General features: G+C 42.4%; 1 protein-coding gene across 3 annotated transcripts in view; it reads left to right on the top strand.

The window, feature by feature from the left end:
• The window catches only part of baz1a.L (bromodomain adjacent to zinc finger domain 1A L homeolog), a 49,090-nt gene that overhangs the window by 20,991 nt on the left and 8,513 nt on the right, over positions 1 to 19,586 (top strand). For all 3 annotated transcript variants that reach the window (XM_018231151.2, XM_041573322.1, XM_018231150.2), the window contains 15 exons: positions 115 to 205; positions 802 to 968; positions 1,302 to 1,397; positions 1,732 to 1,870; positions 2,132 to 2,278; positions 2,429 to 2,524; positions 8,685 to 8,909; positions 10,709 to 10,874; positions 11,391 to 11,498; positions 13,372 to 13,484; positions 13,697 to 14,272; positions 17,305 to 17,468; positions 17,589 to 17,737; positions 18,717 to 18,865; positions 19,135 to 19,230. In XM_018231151.2, coding sequence (XP_018086640.1) covers positions 115 to 205; positions 802 to 968; positions 1,302 to 1,397; positions 1,732 to 1,870; positions 2,132 to 2,278; positions 2,429 to 2,524; positions 8,685 to 8,909; positions 10,709 to 10,874; positions 11,391 to 11,498; positions 13,372 to 13,484; positions 13,697 to 14,272; positions 17,305 to 17,468; positions 17,589 to 17,737; positions 18,717 to 18,865; positions 19,135 to 19,230 — 2,482 coding nt within the window. The remainder of the gene's footprint in view (positions 1 to 114; positions 206 to 801; positions 969 to 1,301; positions 1,398 to 1,731; positions 1,871 to 2,131; positions 2,279 to 2,428; positions 2,525 to 8,684; positions 8,910 to 10,708; positions 10,875 to 11,390; positions 11,499 to 13,371; positions 13,485 to 13,696; positions 14,273 to 17,304; positions 17,469 to 17,588; positions 17,738 to 18,716; positions 18,866 to 19,134; positions 19,231 to 19,586) is intronic.

The following is a 19,586-nucleotide window of genomic DNA, read 5'->3' as shown; positions in this document are numbered from 1 at the left end:
TTGGTATATAACTACTTTCATAAAATCACTCCCAAGTGTCTGTCTAGTATTATGACTGTACATGATTATTTTTATTTAGCCATATCAATAACTTTTTCATATTAATATTTTAAGGGCAATGGATTAGCAAACAAACAAAAACAAGTTCAAGCTGCTAAAGAGCGAGAGAGAATCTTGAAACAGAAAAAGGAGCTGAAAGCTATGGGTAAGGCAATCCCTACTAACTACACCTTCTGTATTCTGGCTGTGTATTTGTTTTTCTTGCACACTAACATGCACAATTTTATAAGTAACAAGATTTCTTAATGCTTTGACTATATCTCACAATGAACACAATAGCTTCCACACTTGTCTGTCTTAATGACTGTTAGCTGTATGTCATTACAGATTAAATAATGCATACATTATGTATTTAATACATTTTCACAGTGCCTTCCCAATTCCATTTAAAGGCCCTCATTACATTATGTCTTGGGGTCGAATGATATCTGCTGATCAATGCGCACACACACACACACACACTGGATTTTTGGATTGGATTTTTGTGTGTATGCATTTTTTTTTTTGTTAAATCTGCAAAGAGCACCGTGACATATTTAATTATTTCCTGTCTCTACCTACATGGGTGAGGTGCAGGTGAGATTGGCCATTTCTTTACTAGTGGAGAACACACCTTGTCTGACATAACCATGAGGTTGTATGCAGTGGAATGTGTTAATGCTCTGTTAATACAAGAGTATTGATAGTAGACCTGAATATCTGCTGAAACAGCATCTTTGCCTTCTATGAATATTTTATTAGAAATGGAAAAGGCAAGGATGAGAAGAGAACGTGCAGAGGAGACAAGGTCACGCATACAAGAGAAATATATCAAGGAAAGGCAAAAGGAAGAGCTGAAAAAAATAGTAGAGGTAGAAAAGTTAAAGAAAAAAGAAGAGAAAGAGAGGATGAAATTGGAAAAAGAGAAGGTAATAAACTCTTAAACTGTATCTACTTTCGTAAACTATTACTCACTTTTATGCATTCAGCTAGTCTTATGGTTCTTAAATACATTTAAAGGATGAAAAATATGACTCACACTTGAGTTTTTGAGTAGATATGCTGTGAGTTGTTGCATAGAAGCCTCAGCTGAGCCCAGGTTAAGCAACAATAAAGCACATTTCAGATGTAGTGGGTATATATTAGCGTTTTTTTAAATAGCAGGGACAACCCAACTGCTGGCCAAATTTCTTTAAAGTTAAACCGTTCAAAACAATGTTTTGCACAAGTGTAACAACTACACCTGAATTACATTTCATTAGGAAAGGGAGAAACTTCGTGAGGAAAAGAAGAAATATGCAGAACGTCTCAAGCTTTGGAGTAAGCCTCGGGATGATATGGAGTGTGAAGACCTTAAGGTATCAGTCATTGAAGTTTTTAGATAATTATCCTAGATATATTCTGTCACTTCTTATACATACAGCCAGCTGTTGAGAATGCTTCTTTAATAACATATAGTAGTTAATTTAATGTCTTCTGCATCCACACACAATATCGTAAGCTATATGCACTTATATTATCCAGCCTGTTCAGTAACCTTGTTTCTGACTGACCTCTAATTTAAAAGAGGTACCATATGTGGCAAAAGCATGAATCATTATTCTCCGTTCACTAGTTTCCCAAAACTGAACGCAGCATTTTTCTGAAAAAATGCATCTAACCTTAAATCCCTTAAAATTTATTGTATCTCAGGAGCTTCCTGAACCCATTCCAGTGAAAACAAGGCTTCCTCCAGAATGTTTTGGAGATGCTATCATGGTGTTAGAGTTTCTACATGCATTTGGAGACCTGTTTGATCTTAAGGACGAGTTTCCGGAAGGAATGACATTTGGTAAGTAATAATACATTCATGGCATCTGACTCTCCTGACCTATTGGCGTTTTGGAATGGCCTGCATGTCATGAAATCTTAACCAGAATGTTAACAGCTGTTTGTGTGTGTATGTATGCGTATCAGTATTTAAAAAAAAATATATGTAATCTATTTAGCTGAAATGAGGTACCGGTCAAGTTGCAGCTGCTGTTGTAGCAATGCTTATATTTCATTTTTTTATGGTCAAAGTCACAACTATTAAATGTTCCTGTTTTCGCAGAAATGCTAGAAGAAGCTTTGGTGGGCAGTGACCCTGAAGGTCCGCTTTGTGAACTTCTCTTTTTCTTCATGAGTGCCATCTTTCAGGCCATGGCTGAAGAAGAAGAGGAAGTAGAAAAAGAACAAATAGCAGAGACTGAACCCAAAGGTCAGAGGTTTTGCTCAGCCCAAAAAAAAATGACTGTATATTTTGTCTGTGCCAGAGGCAGTCAAAATAGATTGACTTACCGTATACACTTGAACATTAGGGGGGTGTTTATTAACATTTGAGACAAACCGTTGATGTTATCATTTCCAGATTTATCAGAGGCTTTGGATGAAGATGCTGATCCAACAACATGTGCTCTAACAGCTGTGGCCACTTTAGCAGCAGCGTGGCCTCAACTGCACCAAGGTAGGTTCCTTTTTGAAATCGTTATTTTATGAATTATATTCATTGCGTTTTGATTGGCTGAGAAAGGGAAATTGTAGCATATAAAACCCCTACCTCTCCCTTATTTTATTAGGGACTCTTTATCCAGTTTCCCCATAAGGAATGTTATTGTTCTACAGATAAGTTTGATTAATTGTGATGTATGCTTGATGCCAGCACTTCTTTTTAGTATGTGTTTTTATGCAGATAATTTTAACATTTAAATATAGTTTCTCTTGACTAGATTGGGGGACACAGGCACCATGGGGATAAGGATCCTGTTGCTGGAGGATGGACACTAAACAGTTAACGAAGCTCCTCCTCCGGCACTGGGCTTTATCCCCTGCCTACTTCCTGCAACCTTCAGTTTTTCTTTAGTGTCCTCAGAAGGAGGACGGATACTTTGGCAGGGAGCAGTGGTATAGAGGCATTCATGTACCATGCCAGCTATGGGGGTCAGAGTTACCTTTTCCAGAACCCCCCCAGCCGACATCACCCTGTTTTTAGAGGTTGATTTTATTATTTTGTGCCCCTTAGAGCCTTCCCGCTCCACGGAGGTCTGCAGGCTGAGGCTCCCCTCATTACCCTGTGACTACTGGATCCCGCTCTACGGAGGCCGCCCTAGTGGTCGTTTTCAGGGTCAAGGCACCAGCATTGGGCACTATTCGGCTGGCGTGGAGGGGTAAGTAGCCTTGCTCTTCCCCTTTTTCCCCCTTATGTAATCCCTAAGGGCTTTTTTTTCACCTTGTACGGCGGGCCTTCCTAGAGTAGAGTAGAGCTCGGCCCAGTCCTTAGGATGCGCGCTCTGACGCGGCCGCCATGTGGCGCGGCCGCCATGCGGCGAGGCCGCCATACAACGCGGCCGCCATCCGGCTCTTCCGGTACGGCCGCCACGTTACTGAGGGCCGTGTCCTTCATGCGGTTCATCGGCGGCCATCTTGCGCGCCTTGCGCGTCCTTAGGAGGAGGCGCGCGTCCGCCATTTTTCTTGTGGGCTACACATGCGGCAGCCTCTTCCGGTTTCCTCCGACGTCATCGGCGGCCATCTTGCGCGCCTGTTACACGCGCCACTCGATCCGGAGCGTTCATACTGTCTCTGTGTGAGAGACTGCGGCTGCTTCAAACTGTAAGTTTTACTTACAATGCTTCCTTAACTCTCAGTTAGTGAGAAGCTTATCTCTTTTTCTCTCTTTTTTCTGCAGATATCGTCACTGCTGCTAGAAAAGGTCCCTTTATTCCCTGCCTACTTCTAGGGTCATATTAGTCAGGGACTACTCATTAAACATGGCTGACAAAGTGGACACTAGATCCACTCTTAGGCACAAGCAGGCTGTTTCCTTTTTTGCATGCACTGGGTGTAAGGCCAAATTTTCAGGCGCTTCTGCTGAATCGTTGTGTGTATCTTGCCAAGAGGGTTCTAGCCCTACCATTACCCAACCTAATGCCACCCTACCATCCGGCTCAGCGGCAGCTTCGGCTAGCCAGGGTAGCTCGGATTCTGAGCTGGTGCGAGCGCTAACCTTATCGCTGGCAGGACTTCAGAACCTCGCCAGGATACCGGAGACCTTAGACAAGGTACTAGAACACCTATCTGGGCAACCACCCAAGATAGGAGCGCAGGCCCAGGCTGCCACTTCCAAGCGACAGCTTCCTTCCCCACCGGACTCCCCTGTGGAGCAGGAAGAATTTTCAGGAGAAGAGGGCCAGATTCTTTCAGGGGACGAATCTGATCAGGAACAGGATTCCCCTCGTTCCCATAAGGAGGTAGAAAACCTTATCCAGTCTGTTCTTCAGACTTTAAATATTGAGGACTCTGTGACTAATGCTGAACCAAGCAAAAATATCTTCAAAAGACAGAAGAAGTCGTCCACAGTCTTTCCAGCCTATGAACAGCTAGAAGACATTATCAAAGCACAATGGAAGACGCCAGATCGTAAGGTTCAACTCTCCCGGCGTTTCACTCAGTCTTACCCTTTTCCACAGGAGTGTATTGACCTCTGGTCCTCCCCTCCTACTGTAGACCCTCCTGTGTCCCGGCTGTCCAAGACCACAACCATACCTGTGGCGGATGCAGCATCCTTTAAGGACCCCATTGATAGACGTCTAGAAGGTTTCTGCAAAGCCATCTTCTCAGCAGCAGGTGCGGCCCTACAACCCATCTTCGCAACCGCATGGGTGTCACGAGCAATGGAAGTCTGGGTCGAGCAGGTAGCACAGCTCATTGGCTCGGAGGACCCATCTACTGATCAGATACTTTCCCAGATCGCTGACGCAAATGCCTACATCTGTGAGGCAGCACTAGATGCCGCTAAACTAATTGCTAGAGCCTCAGCTCAGTCCATTGCAGCTAGGCGTTTTCTATGGCTGAAGACATGGTCAGCAGATATAACGTCAAAGAGATCGCTAGTCAGTCTGCCCTTCGGTGGAAAACAGCTTTTCGGGGCAGAGCTTGATAAAATAATATCCCAGGCTACTGGGGGTAAGAGCACCCTTCTTCCACAGAACCGACCCAAGCGTCCCACTTTCAAGAGGAGGCCATTTCTCCGGCCCTTTCGTCAGGGACAGGGGCAGAGACAGAGGTCACAGACAGATAAACATCAGTCGGCGGGTCGTTCCAGGTTTCAGTCCAAGCCAAGCTCCAGCTGGTCTGCAACTCGACATGCCAACAAGCCCTCTCAAGACAAGTCTTCCTCCGCATGAGGGGGTGCCCACCCCCGAGGGCATTCTCTTAGGCGGCCGCCTAAGACACTTTCGGGAGGTGTGGGAACAGCAGATACAGGATCCCTGGGTGCGGAAGATTGTAGCCCAGGGTTACCTCATAGACTTTTGTCAGATTCCCCCACCACGGTTCTTCGTGTCCCGCCTGCCACCAAGGGAACCCAAGCGCTCTGCATATCGGTCTGTCGTTCACGACCTTGCAACCTCGGGGGTCATACAACACGTTCCTCCCCGCGACAGATGTCGAGGCTTCTATTCCAACCTTTTCATTGTACCCAAAAAAGACGGTTCTTATCGTCCGGTTCTGGACCTCAAGAGGGTGAACAGATACGTCCGCAAACAACATTTCAAGATGGAGTCGGTGCAATCAGTTCTTCTGTCCTTAGACAAAGGGGAGTTCATGGCGGTTCTCGACATCAAGGACGCCTACCTACACATACCAATTCACCCCAACCATTACAGATTCCTGCGTTTCTTTGCCGCAGGAGAACATTGGCAATTTGTGGCTCTCCCCTTCGGACTCTCCTCCGCTCCACGAGTCTTCACAAAGGTGATGGCGGCAGCCCTGACAGAACTGCGACTCCAGGGGGTGGGGGTCATTCCATACTTAGACGATCTTCTCATCAAGACCCCGTCTCTGTCCCAAACCTCTATCCACCTTCACAGGGTGATGACAACTCTATCCAAGCTGGGTTGGCTCATCAACCATCAGAAGTCAGTCTTCACACCCTCACAAAGGACGGAATACCTTGGTCTAATCTTGGATACATCCAGGGGAAGGGCCTTCCTTCCCCCAGACAAGATAGCTTCCTTCCGCACTCGGCTATTAGCCATTCAGAGAAACACGTCCATACCGTTACGGATTGCCATGAGAGCCCTGGGAACGATGGTAGCCTCTTTTCCAGCAGTGCCTTATGCTCAACTCCACACAAGATCGCTGCAGAGATTAATACTACAGCACCAGAAGAGAGTTCACGGGAACCTGGACCGCAGAATACTGGTGACAGGACCAGTTCGAGATTCCATGTCATGGTGGCTTCGACCTCTGACACTACAGTCCGGGAAGCTCTTCCCCAACCACTCGTGGACTGTAGTCACGACAGATGCCAGTCTCCAGGGCTGGGGAGGGGTCCTAGACAGCTTCACTGTTCAGGGCAGGTGGAGCACAGAGGAAAGCTCCCTTCCCATCAACATCTTAGAACTCAGGGCCATACGGCATTCCCTATCCCATTGGACAAACCGCCTGAAGGGTCGGCCGATTCGTGTACAATCAGACAACATGACGGCAGTAGCCTACATCAATCATCAGGGAGGCACAAGAAGCCAGGCTGCCCTAGCAGAGGCTCGAGAGATTCTTCTGTGGGCAGAAAACAACGTACCAGCCATATCGGCGGTACACATCCCAGGAGTGGACAACTGGGCAGCAGACTTCCTCAGTCGAGAGACCGTGGACCAAGGAGAGTGGAGCCTTCATCCCGATGTGTTTCAGGAGATCGTGGCACGATGGGGTCCGCCAGAGGTGGACCTGATGGCCTCTCGCTACAACAACAAGCTGCCAGTATACATGGCAAGAAGCAAGGACCCGTTCGCAATAGCTGTAGACGCGCTCGTGGCTCCTTGGCCATTTCGAAGGGTGTACGTGTTTCCTCCCCTGGCCCTACTTCCGAGGGTCATCAGACGGATAAGGGAACAAGCAGTAGAAGCGATCCTGGTAGCTCCCTTCTGGCCCCGAAGACCCTGGTTCGCAGAGCTCATGTTGCTAGCAGCAGAGGCTCCCTTCCGACTCCCAGTCAGAGAAGACCTGTTGTCACAAGGACCGCTGTTCCACCCGAATTCTCCACGGCTGGATTTAACGGCGTGGCTCTTGAAGCCCTCATCCTCTCAAACTCTGGGGTTCCCAAGGAGGCCATCCCTACATTAATGAAGGCCAGAAAGCCGGTGTCTGCTCGCATCTATCACAGGGTGTGGAAAACCTTCATTGCTTGGTGCGAGAACAACTCTGAGAACCCACAGGTCCTGCATGAGGGAAACATATTGCGGTTTCTACAAGAAGGCTTGAATAAGGGCCTGGCTCTTAGTTCTCTGAAGGTTCAGGTTTCGGCCCTATCCATCTTGTTCCAACATCAGTTGGCATTGCGACCTAACATTAAGACTTTCCTTCAAGGCGCCCTTCGACAGGCCCCTCCATATCGGCATCCTGTCTCTCCGTGGGATCTCAATTTGGTGCTATCTGCTCTGCAAGATCCTCCATTTGAACCTCTCCGGGAGGTCCCTCTATCTACCTTAACCATAAAGACGGTGTTCCTGCTAGCAATCACCTCGGCCAGACGGGTGTCGGAACTGGCAGCCTTATCATGCAAGCCTCCCTTCACTGTATTCCATGAAGATAAGGTGGTGCTACGACCAACTCCAGAGTTCCTTCCCAAGGTGGTGTCGGACTTTCATATTAATCAGGATATGGTAGTGCCGTCCTTTTGTCCACATCCTAAGTCGGCAATTGAGAAGAAGCTTCACACCCTTGATTTGGTGCGCACCTTGAGGGTTTACATCTCCGCGACTAAGAGTATCAGGAGAGTGGATAGTCTGTTTGTCATTCCAGAGGGTCCTCGAAAAGGCCTCCGCCCTTCTAAGGCTACTATCTCGAGATGGATCAGAACAGCCATCATCAGAGCCTACGCAGCTAAGAGTAGAACTCCGCCTGCCGGAATCCGGGCTCACTCCACCAGATCCCTCAGCACTTCTTGGGCGGTTCGCCACCAAGCTTCCGCTGAACAGGTTTGCAGGGCAGCAGTGTGGTCCTCCATTCACACCTTCTCCAAATTCTATAAGATACATTCCTTCGCTTCAGCAGAAGCAGGCTTTGGGAGAAGGGTACTTCAGGCTGTTGTTTCCTGAGCCCTGGGGATGATAAGTCCCGCCCTCATGGGTAGCTTTGGGACGTCCCCATGGTGCCTGTGTCCCCCAATCTAGTCAAGAGAAAATTGGATTTTTGTACTTACCGTTAAATCCATTTCTCTTGTACTACATTGGGGGACACAGGCCTTCCCTCCCTGTATTCATTTTGTAGTTATAGTTCAAGTTTAAGGGGGCGAGGTTTCTCCTCTGTTTGCAAGTTGACTTCTCCGGGTGGTCCTTCCTTCTTCGGCCAGAAAACTGAAGGTTGCAGGAAGTAGGCAGGGGATAAAGCCCAGTGCCGGAGGAGGAGCTTCGTTAACTGTTTAGTGTCCATCCTCCAGCAACAGGATCCTTATCCCCATGGTGCCTGTGTCCCCCAATGTAGTACAAGAGAAATGGATTTAACGGTAAGTACAAAAATCCAATTATTCTCCTTCATACATTTGTTTTTCAAAATCTTTTTATATGTATTTTATAGAAAAATAATCATCCTGAAGTTAAATGTGTTGTTTGGTAATTCCCTGCTGCAGGTTGTCATCTAAAAAAACTAGATTTGGACAGCTGCACGCTGTCAGAGATCCTGCGGTTACACATTTTAGCATCTGGTGCTGATGCAACTTTTGCCAATGCTAAGTATCGATACCAAAAGCAAGGCGGGTTTGATGCTACAGATGATGCTTGTGTGGAACTACGTCTCAGCAATCCTGCCATCCTGAAGAAGCTTTCCACCATATCTGTTTATACCCTGCAACCTGGTGAGACTACTAACACAAGTCTAATTAGAAATTAGTTTGGTGCAACTTTTTATGTTTAGGTGCAAATGGTTTTGCTTAGACCGTTATGTGCAGATGGTCCGTACACAAATCACCTGAAATCTATTTACTAAAAGGGATGATTCATTTTTAACTTAACTTTTCGTATGTCATAGAATGACTAATTCTAAGCAACTTTTCAACTGGTCTTCATTATTGTTTTGATAGTTTTAGAATTATTTGCCTTTTTCTTCTGACTCTTTCCAGCTTTCAAGTGAGGGTGACTGACACCATCTAAAAATGAATGCTTTGTAAGGCTACAAATGTATTGTTATTGCTGCATGTTATTACTCTGCTTTCTATTCAGACTTCTCCTGATCATATTCCAGTTTCTTATTATTATCAAAGCAGGGCATAGTTACTGGGGTAATTTGTACCCTAGCAACCAAACTGTTGAAATTGCAATCTGGAGAGCTGCTGAATAAAAAGCCAAATAACTCAAAAAGTAGTAAGAAATGAAAACGAATTGTAAATTGTCTCAGAATATCACTCCCTACATCATCCTAAAAGATAACGCAAAGGTGAACACCCCCTTTAAAATATACATAAGACAAGCTGAGGAATTGAACATTACAGAGAAAGGGCTGTGAAATGGAATAAAATGACACCGTAAATTTTTTTCTAATTAATCTAATTAAAAAAAAAAAAATTGTATGTTTAGTGCACCACAGAAAAGCCCTGGGGTATATTTATCCAAGGGTGAAGTTAGCTTTTGCCACAGTCCACTAGCATGAAATACCGCCTTTCTCCATTCATTTCTCTGGGATTTTCAAAGGCGTATTTATCAAAGGATGAAAGTGAAAGTTCATCCTTTGATAAAGGCGCCTTTCAAACTCCCATAGAAATGAATGGGGAGAGTATTTGACTCTAGCAGACTGTGGCAATCTCTACCATAACTCTTTGATAAGTATACCCCCTTGAATTTGTATGGTGTGCAGACATTGGGGTACAGTTTTGAGTTTGAGCTTACTACATTTGCTTAAGCTTATTCATGTAGAAGGAGTGCACAAGGCTTCCAATAGCATATTATATGTTAGTACTTTATAAGCAAGTAAGTGCAAATTAATGTACATTACCATGAGCTCTTTTAAAGAAACTGCAAGTTGGAGTGATATCACCCCCTCCCTTCCCCCCCCCCAGCAGCCAAACAAAAGAACAATGGGAAGGTAACCAGATAGCAGCTCCCTAACACAAGATAACAGCTGCCTGGTAGATCTAAGAACAGCACTCAATAGTAAAAACCCATGTCCCACTGAGACACATTCAGTTACATTGAGAAGGAAAAACAGCAGCCTGCCAGAAAGCATTTCTCTCCTAAAGTGCAGGCACAAGTCACATGACCAGGGGCAGCTGGGAAATTGACAAAATGTCTAGCCCCATGTCAGATTTCAAAATTGAATATAAAAAAATCTGTTTGCTCTTTTGAGAAATGGATTTCAGTGCAGAATTTTGCTGGAGTAGCCCTATTAACTGGTTCATTTTGAAAATCTTTTTTTTTTTCTCCCAAACATGTATTCCGAAGAAAGGAGCCCTTTAAGCAAAGATTCACACTGCCTTAATTAAACTATGGCTAAGCAGCTAAAGCAATTTAGAATACCATGCAAATTCATATCATTTTCAAACTGCAAAGATGTGGTTGGATGTGTCTGTTATTTTTACTATAACAAAGTAAAGTTAGTGTTCCTTTTCCTTGAACTTTAGAAGCAAAAATGAATGGGCCCAAATACAATCTGTTTCCTTAGGTGAGAAGCTGAAAATTCTTCATGCACTATGTGGAAAGCTGCTTACATTAGTCTCCACTAGAGATTACATTGAAGACTATGTGGAAGAGCTGCGACAAGCAAAACAGGAGTTCAGAGAGCTGAAAGCTGAACAGAATAGAAGAGAACGAGAAGAGGCTGCTGCGAGGTTAGAAAAAAATGCGCTATTGCTGGTAGAAAATCAGTCTTCCAGGAAGGCGTGGACTTGTTTCGTTTTACTTTAAGAAAGCATTAAAAATATCAGTTCTACCAATTGCAAACAGACAATGACTTTATTATCAGGCTTACATTGTACCGTAATAGTATCACACAGAGAAATTCAGTGTCATTTTGTTTAATGATTCATTTTATTAACAGAAATATGGAGGGACTAAATATCACTAATCCAGAGCACATTGCAGCCAGTGCTTATGGGCCTACCATCCTAAAAATGTTCTTCGCAAAAGTGTGCCTATTAAAAGTTAATGCTTGGGTATTAATAGTTTAGCATCAACACAACTATCAGAGATGTATATTTATATAGAGAGAGAGATACACTATTATACAGCTATAGTGGTAGCACATTTGTTTTGTTTTTATTTAACTAACCTAATTAACTTAGTGGCCAGTATATACATCTCTACACCATATACATGAAATGACATTCCCTGTTGTTCCAATTTAGGATTCGCAAAAGAAAAGAGGATAAGTTGAAGGAACAAGAACAGAAAATGAAAGATAAACAAGACAAAGTTAAAGATGTGGAGAACAAAGGCTTTTCCAAAGATACAGGGTAAGCTGCATTTAAATTCACAAAATGATATAAGAAGAAGTTCAGTTTGATGGCTTTTCTATGTTTTTGCCAAGAAGTTGCACGGTTACTCATAGTTTGTATTATAATAACATTGCTCTGACACCTGGTCGTTTTTTGCAAGACCCTTGGTGCTGGCTTTTATTACCTTTCTTGGTGCACCGTTATTAGATATGTGATCAAGAAGAGAAACCAGCACTGCAGATTTGTGGTCTATAAAAGGAACCCGGAAGTCGGGTGGTACCAGCACATCACTAGTTTGTAAGTGCAAAGTTCAAAAGTATCTTTTCAGTCCATCTGGTTGATACATATCAAAACGAAAGATACAGTAACAAATTCATCCTGTTGAAAAATAATTACTTATTAAGCCTTTTTATACAATGTTACATCATTCCAATATATACCAAAAACATCAACATGAGGATGAGTTAAAGGGCACCAATCATAACTAAAATCATTTACTATGTGAAAGTTCAAGAAATCCGATTTTTAAAACAGTTAGAATTGTTTGTTTAATGTAAATGATCAGCTCACTATACCTTCTGCAAGATCTCCCCTATCTCCACTGCAGTTCTAGCTGAGGCAGTCATCTTGGATTTCACTGGCTCCTCCTACCTATATCTTCCCAGCCAACAGCTCTGAAATCTTGCACATGCTCAGTTGAAATTCCTTGGTTGCTTAGCAACCCTTTTAAACTATTTTCAAATCAGCCAAACCTCTTTGTTCGCTGCTGTTCAGTAGTGCTGCCACCTTCCGGAAGTTAGTGTATGTCCTTCATTTGCATAATAACATCACCAACAGGGGGACAAGATAGGGAAATCTTGCGATAATTCTAGTATCAAGACAGTGCTACAATCTATGCATGCCCCTGAAATTAGCATGTTATAGTCACCGTATGACCTCTCTCAGTGAAAATAACCCATTTGACAAAGTAAGGGATTTTTTAAAACCTGATAGTTTTTTTTAAAAAAAACCTATATATATCTAGTTTGGATAAAAGTGTTTAGGTTGTACTGGTCAGATTGTTAATATGTGTTTGATTTTGGCTGTGATAATATTTCATTTTATGTAAGGATACAGTTTAGTACCAGCTGGCCATTTAGGCCCCTGGGGGCCACACAATCCAGTTCATGTATCCAGTAGGCTTCCCACCTAAGTACATCGTTACATAGTTAAATCAGGTTGAAAAAAGACAAAGGCCATTAAGTTCAACCCCTCCAAATGAAAACTCAGCATCCATACACACACCCCTCCCTAATTTTAATTAAATTCTATATAGCCATACCTATACTAACTATAGAGTTTAGTATCACAATAGCCTTTGATATTATGTCAGTTCAACAAATCATCCAAGGCAATAACAGAATCAGCCATCACAACATCACCCGGCAGTGCATTCCATGACCTCATTGTAAAGAACCCCCTACTTTGCTTCAAATTAAATTTCTTTTCTTCGAGTCTACAGGGGAGGCCTCTGGTACAGTGATCCTCTTTATGGGTAACAAGGTCCCCTGCTATTTGTCTATAAAGTCCTCTAATGTACTTGTAAAGTGTAATCATGTCCCCTTTCCAGAGAAAACAACCCCAACCTTGACAGTCTCCCCTCATAATTTAAGTCTTCCATCCCTCTAACCAATTTAGTTGCACTTAGTCTCTGCACTCTCTCCAGCTCATTTATATCCCTCTTAAGGACTGGAGTCCAAAACTGTAGGCCTTACCAGGGACCTATAAAGAGGCATAATTCTGTTTTATATATAATATGAGAGAGAGAGATACTTGGAATGTAAGGAAAGCGCTAAATGGGATCTCTATGTTAAACTCTATATTGACTGGGTTGGCACTTCTTTTGCTCCAGAAATGAAGAGCAAGATGAGTTAGACACCAGCTCTGAGAACAAAGATGCTGAGCAAAGGGACCAGGATTCAGCTTCTGAGGATGAAGATGATGCTCGACCAACTGGCAGAAAAGGTAAAAAAAAAAAAAAAAAAAGTCCCTGATAGGTATATGTATTGGAACCTTACCAAAGCGATATCTTCTATTGGATGTACGTGTATGGTGGGAGGCGAGGACATCTTCTTCCACCTGCCCTCAAGCTGAATACAAGTTTTAGAAGGAAGATTTGTTAACTTCCGTGTTTAATAGCATGCATTCATTCATTTATTCATTCATTATTTTTTAAGGAACCAGAGGCCAGAGGGGATTTAAAGATGGGAAGAAAAGAAAAGAGAATAGTGATGGACTGGAAAAGAGAGAAGATTTGACCGCTGAAGAGGAAGAGCAGTTGCGGCAGGAGTACATTAAACGCGAACAGGAATTGGTGGAAAAGATCCAGCAAGCCACTGCCTGCACCAACATTTTTCCTCTAGGCAGGGATCGCTGGTACAGGCGCTTCTGGACTTTCTTTTCTGTGCCTGGACTCTTTTTAGAAGAGGATTATTCTCATCTCACGGAGGACCTGCTGCAGCCTCAGCCATTTTCTAAACCGGAAACACCTCACAAGGACATCACTGGAGTAAACGGCCATGAATCTACATCTCCACTCCAGGAGAACAAGAAGGAGACTGAAATTCCAAAACCAATAAACAAACCAAATCGCTGGTGCTACTACAGTTCTACAGAGCAACTGGACAAACTCATAGAAGCCCTGAACACAAGGGGCCACAGGGAAAGTGCCTTAAAAGAAACACTGGTACAGGAAAAAAGCAAGATCTGCCAGAGGCTTGATAGTTTCCCAGTTAATCGATTCAACATTGCAGGTAAAATCCAACAGAGCGTTTTCCCTTATTATACTGACCCTTTTTCTTATTCTGTGTCTAATATATTATGAGTGAAATTGTGTGTGAGGGGGACAAGAAGACATGGTGCATTGTCCTGGGAATTTAAGTTGAATTAATAATAACATTATATTGATCTTTAGATATGTTAACTGCAGAATGCAGTTATTTGAGTAGAACAAGGCTATCAGTCATTTTCTTACTGTGATTGTATGCACTCCGTTGTAGTCGGGTCTTTTAAAGGGATGCTGTTGTTTTGAGGTGTCATTTTTAGTACTAAATCACTGTATTCCTTGTTAATTAATTCTAACATTCGACATGGTGTTTTTAAATTTTAATAATGTGTGCGCTAACATCTCCGTTCATAATACAGAAACAGCTGGCACAGACTCATGCAAGTCTTGTCTATTAGCTACTGCCTTGGCTATTTCATTTTAGTCTCCCTGCCCCATACAAGGGCTTTTTTCACTAGTGCTGTTCTCATATCTACCACTAGGTGGCACCCAGCTGCATTTTTAGCTGTTCAGACTGCAGATCCCAAAATACTTGCTTGTACCTTCATCCAAGCTTTTGATATTATCAAGGGACCTGCAAGAAGAAAACAAGGAGCATATGTTCATCTGAACAGGGATACTGTTTATAGAATTCTGTAAGGCAGTTACATGCTAACGTTAGAGACATGAAACACCTGGGCATTGCATAGTAGCCTTTTGAAAGGGATATTTCATCCCCTGACAATAAATAATTTCAGATCAGGAAAGAGACTTTGAAGTAGTAGTATTGAAAGGCCTCCTAACAGCTCATAACAACTGCCAGACCCTTTAAATGGGTCTGGCATGTGCTGCCCTTCAAGCTGTTCTGGCAAAAGGCTGCAAGCTCAAATGTTTAAACATATATGACATTCCATAAGCATATGTAGTGCAGAGAACATTTTCAGTGGTTTATCTCATCAATATACAGCAAGTGTATGTGTTTGCTGCAACTCAAGGATCATTTATTAGATCGTTTTTGGTGTGTACAGTGTCTCTACTCTATCTGAATACTTATCACTTTGTATGCTGAAAGTTAATCTTATTTAAGCAATGGTAGAATGGATAATATAAAGTTGCGTGGGGCACTTTAAAGGAACCATAACATCATAAAATGAAAGTATTTTAAAGTAATAAAAATATAATGTATTGTTGCTCTGCACTGATAAGGCCTAGTCCTCTTCTCCCGCGCCGGCTGTAATGAGAGTTGCCTACGTTATAACTCGCGCGTCGCTTCGTTTTACGAAGTCGCCTGAAGTTTCCTCGTGAGGCAACTTCGGGCGACTTCGGAAAACGAAGCGCAGCGTGTGTCATAACGCAGGCGACTCTCATTACAGCCGGCGCAGGAGAAGAGGAAGCGGTTCGGGGAGATTAGTTGCCTCAAAGAAGAGTTTATTAGTCGTCAGGCGCTAAATCTCGAACCGCCTGGTGTGGACTAAGCCTTAAACTGCTGTTTGCTTCAGAAACATTGCTATTGTTTATATAGATAAGCTGCTGTGTAGCAATGGGGGCAGCCATTCAAAGGAGAAAAGGCTCTGGTTACACAGCAGATAAGCTCTGTAGAACATCTGTTATCTACTATTTAACCTGTGCCATATAGCCTTTTTTCCAGTTCTGCCATTGCTACACAGCAGCTTGTTTATATGAACTATAGTGTTTCTGAAGCAAACACAGCTGCTTTACCAGTGCAGGGCAGCACTACATGATATTTTCAATACTTTTACTGTTACTTTATGTCATTGTAATATTGTTTGAATTTTGTGTAATGTATTCCAGATGGGTAAGGCATTCCCGCATTTGCTTAAAAAGCCAAAAAAAAATATTCCAAATCCTATTTTATCATGTTAGTCAAGCAAAATTAACTTTAATTTAACTGTATAAATTAATTGAATCTTGTTTCCATCAGTCTGGGAACTCATACTTATAGCAAGCAGACAGGAGCCATTTTGTGGACACTGTTATTAAACGGATACTGTCATCGGAAAACATGTTTTTTTCAAAACACATCAGTTAATAGTGCTACTCCAGCAGGCCTCTGCACTGAAATCCATTTCTCAAAAGAGCAAACAGATTTTTTTTTATATTCAATTTTGAAATCTGACATGGGGCTAGACATTTTGTCAATTTCCCAGCTGCCCCTGGTCATGTGACTTGTGCCTGCACTTTAGGAGAGAAATGCTTTCTGGCAGGCTGCTGTTTTTCCTTCTCAATGTAACTGAATGTGTCTCAGTGGGACATGGGTTTTTACTATTGAGTGTTGTTCTTAGATCTACCAGGCAGCTGTTATCTTGTGTTAGGGAGCTGTTATCTGGTTACCTTCCCATTGTTCTTTTGTTTGGCTGCTGGGGGGGAAATTGGAGGGGGTGATATCACTCCAACTTGCAGTAAAGAGTGATTGAGGTTTAGCAGAGCACAAGTCACATGACTTGGGGCAGCTGGGAAATTGACAATATGTCTAGCCCCGTATCAGATTTCAAAATTGAATATAAAAAAATCTGCCCTTTTGAGAAATGGATTTTAGTGCAGAATTCTGCTGGAGCAGCACTATTAACTGATTCATTTTGCCATGACAGTATCCCTTTAAGGCAAGCCTTGCATCATCATCAGGATTTTGTTTGTGCACCAGAATGGGGGACACAATGTCCATCCCCATGCCCTGAGTACACAATTACATGGTTAAGAGAACTGGGGGAATGTGGGGAGAGCAGTGACATCTAGAAAGTGCTGAATTTAAAGTGAAAGTAATTGCTTTCCCCACATGCCTTAGGCATAGAGGAGGAGCAGCCAATATTTGATTGACAGCTGAGATTTTTAAGAGTTTACAATAGCCATGAATGCTTTTAGGAGGAAAAAAAAAATCGAATTTCATGTTTAATTTGAAAAGGACTTTTATTATACAGCTTTTTATGTCTGGGTGGCAGGTCCAGTTTAAGAAATATTAGTGCAAGAAAAGACCACATAAGAACCTTTGTTGCTTTCTTTCAGATAACACTCCACCAACATTAGAATTTAAGCCTGGTCGCGGAAGGTCTCTTAATACATCTGAGAGTTTACCGGTATCTGGCGAGAAACAGCTTGAACTTCGACTCTGTGACCTCATTCTGGACATTGAAGACAGAATTTATCAGGGAACCTTGGGTGCCGTCAAGGTATTCATTTACTTTGCATATTTTGTAGCTAATTTCGAAAAATGTAAAATCAAATCAATTGATTTAATTTAATGGATATAGATATAATAAAAATGAATACTCTCCCCTACTTTTGAGCAGGTACCAGACAGGCAATTGTGGCGGGCAGCTCTTGAAAAAAACACATACGAAATTCTGAACGACGAAGCAAAGGAAAATGGTTTGACAAAACCTATAAACCATGAACTGGAGGAAATGGAAATTGACATAAAGCAGAGCGCTAAAGATAGGTATAGATGTTATATTGCTTTAAAACGAAAACAAAAAAACCTTTTCACTGTCTTGTTGTTGTATAAGGAGATTATCATGAATGATCAGTGCATCACATCTTTAATTCTGTTAAATCACAATTTCCTGCTTTTTTGGATGTCCATGGTGATAGTTACGTGGCATCATCCAAAAACTGGGCCAACTTTTACTATTGGATAGCTGCTTGATATGTTGTGACTTTATATAGGTACGTGTACCCTACAATCCCAGACTCTGTGTGGGTGAATAGGCAGATCTTTAAGCATGTTGGCAACACATATAGTGGGCTGAATTGGCCAAAACAGCTGGTAAAATGTTGCTTAAAGGGGATGTAAAGGCAAAAATAAAACCATTTTTTCTTCTATACTGAAAAAGAAGCCTATCCCCAGTATACTTCAATTAAAAAAAATAGTTTTTTATGTAAAACCCAATTGTATGCAGTGAAATTCTCCTGTTGTTTACTTGCTCTGACTTGCTGCAGATACGAATCTCTACATGATCACCATCTTCAGGGAAACCAACAGAACGGGCCAAGTTCTGCATGCCTGGGAAGGAAGGTGCAGGGGTTGTTTTGTATAGAAATCGGCTAAGGCTATCCAGGTTAAGCAAACAAAACCTAAAATAACCCTGCACATTGATTCCCTGCAGTCTAAAACTACGATGGTTTCCTTACAGAGCAGTTAGGGACCGTCTATCTGCAGCAGCCAGAGCAAGTAAAACAAAGGGAAAAATTCACTGCATGCAGTCAGGTTTCTTATAAAAACGGAAACATTTTTTAAATATAGCATATTGGAGATAGGTTTTTTTTTTTTTTTTACATCCCTTTTAATTGCAAACACTTTAGTAGTATTTCTTTTGATAAAAAAGGTTGTGCTGTTTGCGATATAATTGGAAAATTTCCTGTGTGCATGTCTAGTGTATTAGTTGGGCCTGTAATGTTTGTGACATGGTTATTTTCAGGCTTCTGGCATTGAAATATGATACTCCTAGTGCTACATCCACAAGTACCAACACTCCCCAACCAGTGAATAATGCTGTGCGATATCTAGCACGTGCGCTGCATCAGATTGAGCAGGGAGTAGAACGCAAATATCTGAAGGCTCCTCTTGGTAAGTGTATCTGAAAAATTCACATGTTCTTTTCTGTCTGTGCTTCTAAGTGAATTGTCTGCTCCACAAGACATCTGCTCCAAAATAGAGCTAATTCTGCTTATACCATTAGTTGTACATTCCATTTTGCCTCTCTGCAGCATGCCTTATAGCACTCTCACTTGTAATTGTCACTAGACTTATGTATGATTGGGCTGTACATGGACCTGTTGTGTGGGCTGGCAAGTTTACACTGGTGGGCAAGTTTTAACTTTATTGTACCTATGTAGGAGATGCAGAGGATACTAAAAAAGATGCAAAATCAGACAAAAAGAAGAAAGATGACAAAAAGAAGAAAGATGAAGACCAAAACAGTGAGAAAGATGGTACGTATGAATGGAATTGGCAAGAAAGATGCTGTTTGTACATCACATGGAATAATTTCTAAAATCTGCTACTTGTTCTAATATTGTTAGTGCTTCTTATTTTGGAGCTCTTGTATTGGTTTTGTTGGTGCCCTTGCACGTTTATGATTCTACTCCTTTGATTTCTGTAGTTCCTTGCATCTTTTCATTCGTGGACAGCTGGAAGCTCTCCAGATATGGAGATGTTGAACTATGATTCCTAGCATTCCAAATGCTGGGAGTGGTAGGTCAACATCTGAAGCACTGCAAGCCACCCAGTGAGGGTAAAAAGGGTTAACTTGCAGACTTGGGACAATAGGTTTACAGTAGGCTAACAG

This window comes from Xenopus laevis, chromosome 8L, assembly GCF_017654675.1.
Source record: "Xenopus laevis strain J_2021 chromosome 8L, Xenopus_laevis_v10.1, whole genome shotgun sequence".
NCBI lineage: Eukaryota > Metazoa > Chordata > Amphibia > Anura > Pipidae > Xenopus > Xenopus laevis.
This window is presented reverse-complemented; position numbering and strand designations above follow the sequence as displayed.